Here is a 12,934-nt window from a genome sequence, read left to right as displayed (position 1 = left end):
GGGAGCTCACTGGCCAACCATGCTTGGCAAACTGGTAGGCTGCAGGCTCAGTGATAGCAGATACCCAACATACATTCTGGCCTCCACACATATGTGCACACATCCACATGCATGCACATACATAAACCATGCATGTATCATAGAATAAATAAAAGTGTTAATGTGTACATTTCTGGTCACCTTTCTCTGATTTTACTGAGACATGCAAATCCGTACGAACAGGTTAGTACACACATCTGTCTAGAGACATGGTTAAAGTGCGTATTGTGTTGTTTTGTGTTTTCTTACATGAACAGTACACTGAAATGTCATTCTGTAACTTACCTTACCCTCTCATTGAGAACATTCTAGATCAGCAAAGGGCTCTATGATTTCCATTCAAAAGCTGTTTAATATCCTATAGTATAAGTGTATCATTTTCCTACTAAGTCAATGAAGGTGCTTCTGCTTCCTAGTATAAATGTTCAATAGAACTGTTGAAGTTGCATGTTTTAAGTTATTATAGACCTGTGACTTTAGCTCATGAGCTGAAGGTATGCTTAGCATGCACAAATCCATGCGTTCCATTTCTAATAACACACACGCATAATATGTGCATATGATATAGATCTTTCCGGTGGTTGGAGAGATGGGTCAGTGGTTAAAGACATATTCTTCTCTTGCAGGGGGCCCAAGTTCAAGTCCCAGCACACATGTAGAGGTGCCATAACTGCCTGTAACTCCAGCTCTAGGAGATATGATGGTCTCCAAGCGTACCTGCACTTGTGCACACATAGCCACACAGAATGACAGCTATATACACAATTAAACACTAAATCCTGAAGAGCATACAGATCCCTTAGCACTTACCATGGATTTATACTTAAATCATCCATGAAAAGGCTCATTCTGGTTTTATTCTCTGCCTTTGCCCCGCCCGGGCTCATATTTGAGTTTAAGGGGACTGGATAAAGAAAAATAGCCAAAATTTCCTACCCAATGACGCCAAACCTTGGGCTTTGGGACATCTCCTACTTGTGGCTGTCTGTCTTTGTCTGCCTGTCTATTGACCTGCCTCCCTTCCTCCCTTCCTCTCTCCCTCTCCCCCTCAGCCCTCACTCTGAGAATGTCCTTATTCCCAGGAGCCTCTAACAAACACAGCTAGACAGAACCTGGTTGACATAACACTGAAAAGGAGAAGCTATTTGATTTTTACAAAAAAAAAAAATTGCTCATTGGGTGTGTTATTTTCAAAGGTAATTTCAGAAATGGTACTTCGTTCTCTTACTTTAGATTTCAAATGGTGACCAAAAAATGTTCATCTTTTTTTTAAAACCACTGTATCTATGCAGAATCTCTCTTCAGCAGCGGCTAATATTGTCTGTTTGCTATACTACCTGTGAGCATAGTAGGTGGTATTCCAGATTGATTAAGTGAATGGTTTGGGAATCAAGATTCTGGGTTCAAATTCCAGATCTAGCTCATGTCACCTATGAGGGTTACAGAAAATTAATTCCTGGATGTCTGTGTTCATTTCCATGTCTGAGAAAATTGTGTTGGGGTTGTTACAAGGGTTAAATGAGCTGCTATTTGTAGAGCGCTTTAAATACATTTGGATTATAGGATGTGCTGGCTGTTTTTTTGTGTCATCTCAACACAAACTAGAGTCACCTGATAAGGAGGAATCTCAAGTAAGAAAACACTCCCATCAGATTGTCCTGTAGGCAAGTGTGTGCTCCATTTTCTTGAAGAATGATTGATGTGGAAAGATCCAACCCACTGTGGATGGTGCCAGCCCTAAGCAAGTGGTCCTAGGTCATATGACAAGCCAAGCTGATCAAACCACAGAGAGAAAGCCAGTAAGAAGCACTTCTCTGTGGCCTCTTACCTTCAGTTCTTACCTTCAGGTTCCTGTCTTGAATTCCTGCCTTGACTTCCTTCAGTAATGGATAGTTATCTGAATCCATAAGCCAAATAATCCCTTCCCTCCTTCAAGCTGCTTTTGGTTAGTGTTTCATCATGTCATCAGTAATCAAACTAGGACATAGAAAGAAGCGAAAGGTCCTTCATTAAATCTTTAAAAGGAGATGAAAATGAGAGGGGGCAAGGCAAAGAAGAAATGGTCCAATTAGATTTCATTTTGTAACACAATGGATATCAACCCTTTTCTCATTTAAAAGCTGGGAGAAATATCACTGTGTAGATAAGACACTGGCAGCTTACCAGCTTCCTGGTGGCAGATGGAGCAACGTCCACCCTCGATACCACAACCACCCATTGATGAGTGACCTCAGGTCTGGGCAGTTTGAGCTTCCGCAGGTGTCAGATAGGTTCATCACAATGGAATCGCAGGGTCAAGGAGAGTGTGTCCCTGTGGTGTTGATAGCTGCCGCCGCCTTGTATTCATGCATTCACACCTGTGTGTCCTCTGAACCCATGATGTGAGGAGGGCCTGTTTGCAGAGCCCAGGAAATTGGTGCTAAGAAGCCTCATGAACTTTGTCTAAGTGCTAAGCAGGACTTACACCTCCCAAGAATTTAATTTGCACATGTCTTTATGGTAGGGAGGATGATCACAGCTCATATGCCCAGACCTTCCTGCCTCATCTATGAACTGTCATCCACAGTGTCCAGTTTTTAGACAGAGAACTAGTTATCTATTTCTTAATAACTGCCAGGACAATTTTATACATTAAGGAAACTTATTTTTTGTAATTATTTCTGGTGTGTGTGTGTGTGTATTTTCTTGTATTCATATTTGTTTACATGTGTGAATGCAGGTCCATGTACGTATATATATGTGGAGGGGGCAGAGGGCCATGTCAGGTGTGTTCCTGCATGCCTCTCCACTTTATTTTTATTTGTTTTGTTTTTCTTTGTTTTTAGACAGGGCCTCTCATTGAACATGGAGCTCGCTGACTAGGCTAGACCTGTTACTGCTGTGCTGCAGGGATCTGTCTCTCCACTCAGCACCCTCAGTGCTGGGATTGGAAATGTGTTCTGCAGCAGGATCTGGCTTTTATCTGGGTATGAGGAGCTAAGCTCAGTCCTCATCCTTGTATCACAACCATGTTACCCACTTCCCAGGCTCCCTTTTTGCTTTAAATATATTTAAAATTTTTAATTTATTTTAAAAATATTTTTGAGTTTATATTTAATTACATCTCTCCCTTCCCTTTCCTCCCTCTATAACCTTCCAGGAACTACTCATGTCTTAGTCAGGGTTTCTATTCCTGCACAGACATCATAACTAAGAAGCAAGTTGGGGAGAAAAGGGTTTATTCAGACTACATTTCCACATTGCTGTTCATCACCAGAGGAAGCAGGACTGAAACTAAGGTCAGGAAGCAGGAGCTGATGCAGAGGCCATGGAGGGATGTCGTTTACTGGGTTGTTTCCCCTGGCTTGCTCAGCCTGCTTTGTTATAGAACTCAGGTCTATAGTCCAGGGATGGCACCACCCACAATGGGCTGGGTCCTTCTCCTTAATCACTAGTTGAGAAAATGCCTTACAGCTGGATCTCATGGAGGCATTTTCTCAAGGGAGGTGCCTTTCTCTGTAACAACTCCAGCTTGTGTCAAGTTGACACAAAACCAGCCAGTACACCTCCTTTCTCTCCTTCAAATTCATGGCTTTTTTGACACTAATTATCGTTGCATGCACACATGCATATGTTATATACAAACATACACACCCAAACATACATATACACATAACAATTGGTATGCTCTCCCTTGGGGAGACCGCCATTCCTGTTCCTAGCTTTCCTCAGTTGCCAATAGTTCTTTGGTAGGGTTGAGGCCCCGTGGGCTTTTCTCCTCCAGTTTGATGTGGGAGTCATTTTTGTTCGACTCGAGTTTGGGCAGTCATGTAAGTCAGATTATATGGGTGTAGTTTTTGGTATTACTAGGAGACACATCAAATTCTCCAATCCTGTGGCTCTTACAATCTTCTACCTTAGGTGGGAGAGTGTGTTGTAGCTGTGTCCACTGGGACAAGTCTGCATTTTGATTGATTGTGGTTTAATAAAGTAGTCTTTGTTGCCAAAAGAAGTTTCCTTAATGATTGGTGAAGACTAAAATTTCCTGTGGGTATAAGAAAAAACTCTTGTAGACTGCTGTTAGGAATCATGCCGGTTTAGTAAATTAGGGGCTGGAGATTCCCCTCCAATAACCGTGACTTCCGTAGCACTAATTAGTTGGTTAGGTTTTCAGTACCAGTCATAATCTCTCTCTTGTTGAGTGGATCTTATGTCCCAGTGAGAGAGTCATTGGTTACTAACAGGTATGTGTGCCACTACTGTACCCTTAAGGCTGCCATGCCATGCTGGTCAGTGATCTGGTTCATGGGTGTCACAGCTGAGTAGGGTTGTTGGTTGCCTTTATCCTTTGAAAGTTTGCATTTTTTATAACTTTTTATTTTTGAGACACACATAACATATACTAAGGGCTTAAAATATTTTAATTAAAATATTATTACATTTTTTCTCCCATTACTCACTCAAACCCATTGTATGGCTTTTCATATAATTTCTCCCACCCCCAACCTAGACTCCCTTTCAATTTTTTGGCCTTTTTTCTTTGATTACTATTGCCACACACACACACACACACACACACACACACACACACACACACAGACACATATATATATTTAGTAAGTTAGATAGATAGATTAGATATAGATATATAGATAAATAGATAGATAGATAGATAGATAGATAGATAGATAGATAGATAGAGAGTTACTATATGGCTCTTGTGGAAATGATTGTCAGCCCAAGAAACATAACTTCACTGTCTTTCTTTCTTTCTCTCTCTCTCTCTTGCCCTGTGTGTGTATGCCCTGTGTGTGTAATGCCCTGTGTGTTTAAGTGCATATATATGAAACACAAACAGCTCATTTGCCAATTTAACACCAATGAACTTTATTCCTTTAAACAGCTGGATTGCTGAATATATATAATTTCAAAGCTGATCATGGTATAGGATAATCGTCCTTCTCTTAGGTACTAATTAGTTCTTAGTAGTTGATTGATTTTGGGGTGGAGCCCTATGAGACTTTCCTTTTTCACATTAGCCTATTGTCATTGTTCAGGTCTTGTTTTGTCAGCCATGTTGTTGCATTATCACAGGGGGAGGTTCCCTGTCTTTTCTTGAAAATAGAATCTCTCAGTAGGTTTCCTACTCCTTTAGCTCTTACAATCTCTCTGACCCCTTTTCCTGGAGGAACACCCTTCATTCAAGCTGGGTACCCCATGATCAACTGTTCTCTTTGTTTTGACCAGTTATGGTTTTCTGAGTAGTCTTTATCTGTTGCTTAGAGCAGCTTTTTTGATGAAGGATGAGAGCTATACCTACCTATGATTATAGGAAAGTATTGAGAATGCAGTTAGGCATTAACGCTGTTACAGTAAAGTGACAGAACTTGGTTGCCTCTAAGATCCATGACCTCACCAACTAGCCCTAGGTGGTTGTTGTTTCCTGCCAAATACTAATACTACTAGGAACATTGTGCCTTGCTAGTTGTGTTTAACAGAGTTTGCAGCTGAATAGAACTATTGGTTGCTTTCCTCCATAGGGAGCTTGCATAGTACTGTCTTCTACAACAGTGATTCACAATGTGTGAGTCATGACCCCTTTGGGGGTTGAACAACCCTTTCATATGGGTTGCCTAAGAGCATCTGCATATCAGATATTTACATTAAGATCCATAACAGTAGCAAAGTTACAGTTATGAAGTAGCAGCAAAAATCATTTTATGGTTAGGGTCAATACAGTATGAGGAACTGTATGAAGGAGTAGCAGAGTTAGGAAGGTCAGGAACCTTCTACAGTCCTACCATGCATGAAAGCTAGTCCTTAGAGAGGAGACTTTCAGGTTAACTCCAGCTATAGTCATCCGAGTTCTGAGTCTGAAGTACATGGCATAATCAGTAATAAGGGCTCACCTTCAACCTCTCAGAGGCAACCAAGGGCAACAGTCATAGCCTATACTGTTTTGGAAGCCTCTTGGATTCCCTTGACCAAGAATTCAAAGAAGTGGCTCCTAATCCCTGGTGCTGAGGTTTTTGTTAGATGCTCTGTGGCTCTTGTGGGGAGGATTGTCAGTCCAAGAGACATAACATCACTTACTCATGTGTGTGTGTGTGTGTGTGTGTGTGTGTGTGTATGTGTGGTGTGGGGTGTGTGTGTGTGTGTGAGCCTGTGTGAGTAGATGTATGTGAAACACACACAGCTAATTTGCCAGTTTAAGTCCTATGAACTTTATTCCTTTAAGCAGCTGGCTTGCTGGATGGCAGCAATCTTAAAATCCAAGTTCTGGAATAAGTTATGTAAAAGTGAATGTTCTAACAGGTAGAATGGATGGAAACTTCAGAGAATCCCTGCGAAGTGAAATATGCCTCCTACATGCGAGCATCTATACACTCTGCTTGTATTTCCAGAGCAACTTACCTTCCAGGATGGCTGATCAGCACTAGAAAATCAATTCTTACCAGCATACAGTTAGAGAAAAAAAAAAAACATAACACGAAATTGCATGTTTTAAAGAAAACTGAAAGTACTCCTTTACCTCCCTTTGAGAGTTTCTGGCAGTTTGAATCTTTACTATTTCCACACGCCCAAACTGGCAATTCTCCTGGTGGAGGAGTGCGAGCCTGAACCACGCTTGCCCAGACACCTGCAGGCAATTACTGGGTAAAGGTCCCTGGCAGCTGACGGGCTACGTTATATCTCTCAGCTGCAGAAAGCAGTGTGCAGGCTGTGTCCAGTGTCGTTATTCCGCCTTATCCATCCCAAATCAAAACCATTTGTTGATATGAAAATGGTCACACACACCAAAGCTCATTGAATCAACAATCTTTCAAACTCTTCCCCGTACACGCTTAGATAGATATTGAATTAGGTATTATGTTCTCTCCCGTGGCTGGGTACCTGACACAAAACAACTGAAAGGTGTATTTTGGCTCACGTGTAGGAGTGTCCAGCCTTTTGACACTGTAATGTGACATTACCATCCACGACTGTGTAGGACCACATCCATAGTTATGCTGGGACACTAGGCTGGTGACAACTTAAGTCTAGGAAGGACACAGACCATCACAGGGGATATAGCAAGGCCATCACGCATCTGCAGTCAGGAAGCAGCATTATGGCTGATCTCCAACGATCCACTACCTCCAGCTCCCACTAAATGCTCTATAACCTTTCTAAACAGGGCCGCTCTCCAGAGACCAAACCTTGGAACGCATGGAGGGTATTTCTCGTTCTAGCTGCAGCTGTCACTGTGATGTGTTCTATAGCAGATGACAGAAGAGTCTGGGCAGGTGACTAAGCCTCAGTAACTAGCACCCAGACTCTGGATCAGTGCAGTAGATCATGTGACCCCCTGGCCTGGTACTTTCTTGCCACGTTAGTCAGCTTGTCATCAAGGTATGCTTAAGGTGTGCAGAACGCTTTAACTAATCAGTGTAGGTGGAAAAAAGACTTGTTTGGTTTAACAGTTCTCTCAGCACAGCGCCAGTGTGGGAGCCTCAGTTTGATCCCCAGAACACATAAAATATCCACACATGGTGGTACATGCTTATACTTTGAGCACCTCCAGTGGCCACTCAGGGCCATCTAATTGGAAATTTTCAGAACACTGAGAGACAGTACCTCAAAAATCAAGATGGGTGGTTCTTCAGGTCATCTGAGGTTGCCCTCTGGTCTCCACATGTACACACACACACACACACACACACACACACACACACACACACACACAGAAAGAGGGACAGGGTGGGAGAGAGACAAGGAGTGTGTGTGTGTGTGTGTGCGCGCACGTGCGTGTGCATGCGTGTGTTTAGGAGTATACATGCTGTGACCTGAGACCTCTCCTTGTACCCCACCTCCCAGTAGCACCATGCTAGGGACCAAGCTTTTTCTACACAGGCCTTTCAAGAACACACTATATCTAAATTTAGAAGTAGAGCTAAATGAGCTAGCATAGGGCAGACATCTCTACAGTGTTTGACAGCCAGGAAGGCTCTTATATAGGGATGTTAAAATTGTTACTCCCTTGAGTCAGGGTCTTATGTAGCCCAGGTAACGTCAAACTCACAATGTAGCTGAGGATGATTTGAACTCCTGATCCTCCTGCCTCTACCTCCCAAGGGCTAGGGTTATAAGTATGTACCACTACCAAGTTGTGGAGTACTGGGCAGAAACCAGGGCCTCATGCCTTCTAGGCAAGTATTCTACCAACTGTGGTACATCCCTAGCCTTGTTTTCATTGTACTATTGCTTAACTGTGGTGATCTGTCAGCTTAAAAAATAAAATAATCACATGATCATCAGGGATGCCCCATTTCAAGAGCTCCTCTATGATTGGACAAGACACCTGCACTCCTTAAGATAAGTGAGCTCTGTGGTCCTTGTAGAAAGCTTCTTAGTATGTGTGGGTGAGTAGGCATGTACATGCGGGTGCATTTGTGTGTTGTGTTCACATGTGTAGGGAAGCCAGGGATCAATATCAAATGTCATCTTCAACTACTTCTCCATATAGTCTTGGAGTTGGGGTGTCTCTCTGAACCTGCATTGTTAGACCAGCTGGACACTACGTTCCAGGGAATCTCCTCTCCCTGTGTAGGAACTTGCAAGAGCTTGGCCTGTGTTAGCATACCTGAGACCTTCTGTTATGAGTTCTAGGGATCTTAACTGGGGTTCTCCTGTTTGCATGGCAAGTTCTTTGGTGCCCACTGAGCCCTCTCCCAGGACCTCAGGAAACATTCTGTTCCCACGGCGTCTGTCATCAAGAACCAGCTCTTTGATTCAACTTGTCCTGGGGGTAAAACTGCTTCCAGGAGAAGAGGGCTTTCCCTGAGAACCAGGATTTCCTGGAGAACAGGCTGTCCTGAGCTTGCTGCTGGTGCCTGCCATTGCCTCTCTACTTGCCCTTTAGACTTAGCACTGAGTCTCTACAACAGACACTAGAATTACTCCCTTTGTGGTTTACTGTTTGGGATTTAATAAACTCCTGATTGGGAGCCATCTATGGCCAGTTATTAGGTGATAACAAAGCTAATATCTGGATATGTGGTCTGTGCTGCTCACATGAGATGGTTTGAACAATAACAAAGGAAAAAAAAGCCTTGTTGTCTAAAGTAGGGGCTGATTTTGAAATAGACATGGTTTCTGGAGACACGGCATCAGTAACAGGCTTGCCACGCAAGCATCAGAGTCTGACTTTGATCCTCAGAACTCATAAAAACGCCGAGAGATGGTCACACAGATGCAGAGGACTTGAGTTTAGCTCTCAACACTGCCATAAGGCAGCTCACACTGCCTGTAGCTCCAATTCCAAAAGAATTCAATCCCCTCTCCTGAAGTCTGAGGATACAGCATTCACATATAGGTTACATACATGAACATATACAGGTACATTACATACATGCACACACACATGAGAGATGTGGGGGACTTTGAATTTAATACCTCTTTATTAATGAATCTCAGTAAATAAAATTGTTGTTGGAACAACATTCATTATAGATTCTGTGTGTTTGTTGATGGCCATACCCACCCAAAAGAACTGGAGGCTCCAGTAAGTCTGAGAATTCTTATACCCTGAGTCACTCTCAGATCCCGGCATGCCCTTTCTGTGGGAGGAGCTAAGAAAAAGCTATGCACTCAGATTTGGGCACAAAAAGATGGTGGAAGTGCAGATCACATGTGCTAACCTCACTTCCCTGGGCCTGTGTTGCAGGGATCATGTACCGGAAGTCGTGTGCTTCGTCAGCAGCCTGTCTCATCGCCTCAGCTGGGTACCAGTCCTTCTGTTCTCCTGGGAAACTGAACTCCGTGTGTATCAGCTGCTGCAACACCCCTCTTTGCAATGGGCCGAGGCCCAAGAAGAGAGGCAGTTCTGCCTCGGCCATTAGGCCAGGGCTCCTTACCACTGTCCTGTTCTTCAACTTAGCCCTCTGCCTGGCACACTGCTGAAGCTAAAGGAGATGCCAACCCCTGCTGCCTCATCTATCCGGTCTTTCCTCTCTCACCTCCCCGAGTCTCTTCTGGCTGTTCTTTTATTCTGGGTAGACAAGGGAGTCTTTTTGTTCCCTTTCGAGTAATACAAGATTGTGTGCACAAATACTTTTGTAAGTTCTGAACCAATTCACTCTGAATTTCTGTGTGTAGTTGAAGAAAAAGCATGGAGCAGAAAGTCCAGACCTTCCCATCCCAATCTGGTTAACCACCACCAAGGCTAGCCTGGATGAATCAGCCCTTAGAAGTCATGGAGATACGCATCTGCCTTTCCCAAAGCCTTGAGCTTCCATCTTGTCCCAACAGGAGTTGCAGTCTATTCGGGGGGACTGCTGTGTGAAGGTAACTTTGCTTTTGTGGGAGAGAAGAGCCAGTTTCTGCTCAAGGCTTCTGAACTTGACATTCACACGTCCTGATCCTGTAAACTATTTTCTGTGGCGGAACCAGCTGGTTTGCTCTCTGAGCCGGTCTGTGGTGATTCAGGACTCGAGGGCTGGGGCTTAGCCTCTGCCTGAAAAGTGCTTAAGAAACCCTTGTTTGTTCTCTTGGAGGAAGAGTTGCTAAGGCGCCTGGAGGCTAGGAAGATGAGGGGGCGGCTGGCTGAATTGGTGCTGTCCGTGGTGGAGCTGAAGAGGGCACGCTGGCGTTTCTCCTGGTTGGCGTGCTGCAGAGTCAGCCGGCAGCGGAGTACCTGCCAGAAGACCTTCCGGAACTGTTGAGAAGACACGTTGTAGAGGAGAGGGTTGACCACGGAGCTGAGGTAGAAGAAGGTGTCGGAGAACGGGAGGAGGATCATGTATGCCTTGAAGTACGACTTGGTCCAGTCATGTTTGGGTTTTGCTGCAGCCATGATCCGTCGGATCTGATTCGGCATCCAACACACGGCCAGTGTCACCACGATCAGTCCTGGGCAGGCAAGAACAGGAGAGAAAAGGAGATGGGGAGAAAAACAGCATGAGAGCAGAAATAAATAAATAAAAACCCATAAAATATTCAGCCCCTTGATTCTGTTGCTTACTGGCCAGGAAACGACACCAATCTTTCAGTGCTGTGCTTGACGGCTTCTTTTTGCCACTGGCAAAGGAGAATTTCAGGCTGCTTCAGGCTCAGGGGACTTGGCTATGTTAAAATGCGTTAAATGCTTTCGACAGTGTATTTATACCTGCGGGTGCCTGTTAATTTCCAAAATGTTTTCCTTGTTGCTCGTGCATCCAGAAAATATCTCATGTTGGCCATAAACCTGGTTTTTGTCTTTTTGTTTCTAGATGGGCCCGTAAGCTGGAGCCATAGGGGATGGCATGAACAGCTGTTTCATAACCAAGGACTGAACTAAGAGGACTCGGTCATATTTTGAAGTCAAATGGAGGTTGTTCTACTTTGGTTAGAGAAATATGTTTTTATGATGGCGATTTTGCACCCATTTTCAGGAGAAGCATGACCAGGGACAGATGGTTATAGAGAAGAAGTATCATTCAGCCCTGCTTCTTGTGCATGAAGAACTTGTGCATTGACTCTCTAGACAGCATTTCTGGGTGTCCCATTTTGGCTTACATAATCACAGTGACTTCTAAAGTCTTGCAAACTGAAACCACAAAAAAAGTGTGTGTGTGTGTGTGTGTGTGTGTGTGTGTGTGTGTGTGTGTAGAAAGTAGATGATGTATAAATGTATGTCCCAAACGGTACACATACCTCCATCTATTTCAGCATCTCTGCTTCCTTTCAAACACTTTTGGAAGTCCCTTCTACCTTCACTTGGGGAAACAAATTGTCCCCAAATACCAAAGTCTCCAAAAGTCATTCTGTGTACAGACAGGAGCACACCTTCTGCCTTTGTAGCACTGAGCTGCAATGTGGTTGGGCAGGAATGATCAGGCCCTGCAGATGCTGTGCAGCCCACCCTGAGGACGGGGCATCAGTCATCTGCATAATTATTTGCATCCGTGAGTTTACATTTCGGCTTCCACAGTCACAACAAATTCTACAATCTGACACACACCTGAAGTCACAAGACGATGACTCTTCACTGACAAAGCAAGGAAACGGGCCTGGGAAACTTTTAGGACCCTGCTTTCTCTTTTTCTGGGGAGCTGAGCATCCATAGCAAACATTCCCATGAGAGGGGCTGATGATATCTTAAAGCAAGTATTTGATAGCACTAAAGAAATGGCTGGACAGTGAAGATGTAAGTTCTGTTTCCCGTACACATCAGGTGGCTCACGATGGCCTGTCACTCCAGCCACTGTGGGGTGGGATCTGAGAGCTTCTGGCTGCCTCAGCACCTCAACTTACATTCATATCCTTCCCCACGCATTCATAAACCTATATATTTTTGATTTTGCATTTTACAAGTGCTTCTTTCCATTCTAAATGCAATTTGCTAGGAAACTATTGGAAAGTAAAAATGTAGCCACTGCTTCCTGCCTAGGTAGATGGCAAATAGTTCACTAATTAAGGATCCAGGGCAAACAGTCATATCTATGAGCCCAGGGTTAGCCCAAGTATCCCTTGACAGTACATAACTCAGATGCTTTTAGAGACAGGCCCTCTGAACAAAACCCTTCTGTCAGCAGGGAGAGCCTGGGAAACTCTAGTCCTCTGAATTTCCAAGGATTCTTTCTGTCAAACCTCAGCGAGGGCTTTGAAATACACACGAATCTGCTTATTTCTTCCCTTTGAATTTGCTTCCCTGAGAACAGTCAGTAAATCTAAGAGAAAAATAGGCAAAGTAACATATTGATCCTCCAATAAAAGGTCTAAGTAAATAAATAAATAAATACCATCTCAAGTCAAGAGCAGATTCCAAATCACCTTGTTACTATAGTTGGATAAAAAAAAAAAAAATAACAATAACCAAAAGTACTCATTTTTCTGATTTAAAAAACAAAAAACAAAAAACAAAAACCCTTCACCTGCCCAGGAAACTGGGACTTTG

The 12,934-nt window shown here is 43.6% G+C and overlaps 2 protein-coding genes across 2 annotated transcripts in view; one reads left to right on the top strand and one right to left on the bottom strand.

Annotated features, from left to right (window-relative positions):
• LYPD1 (LY6/PLAUR domain containing 1) overlaps window positions 1-9,960 on the top strand; it is a gene marked incomplete at both ends in the record, with an annotated part of 39,041 nt that extends 29,081 nt beyond the window's left edge. The window contains one exon of the mRNA XM_080918327.1: window positions 9,725-9,960. Within this exon, the coding sequence (XP_080774453.1) occupies window positions 9,725-9,960 (236 nt within the window). The remainder of the gene's footprint in view (window positions 1-9,724) is intronic.
• Window positions 9,961-10,405: 445 nt separating this feature from the next.
• Window positions 10,406-12,934, bottom strand: part of GPR39 (G protein-coupled receptor 39) — a gene marked incomplete at both ends in the record, with an annotated part of 207,133 nt that continues 204,604 nt past the window's right edge. The window contains one exon of the mRNA XM_080917847.1: window positions 10,406-10,908. Within this exon, the coding sequence (XP_080773973.1) occupies window positions 10,406-10,908 (503 nt within the window). The remainder of the gene's footprint in view (window positions 10,909-12,934) is intronic.

Source organism: Micromys minutus (genome assembly GCF_963924665.1).
Source record: "Micromys minutus genome assembly, chromosome: 6".
Lineage (NCBI taxonomy): Eukaryota > Metazoa > Chordata > Mammalia > Rodentia > Muridae > Micromys > Micromys minutus.
Note: the sequence above shows the minus strand (reverse complement) of the source record. Positions and strands in the feature narration are given on the sequence as shown.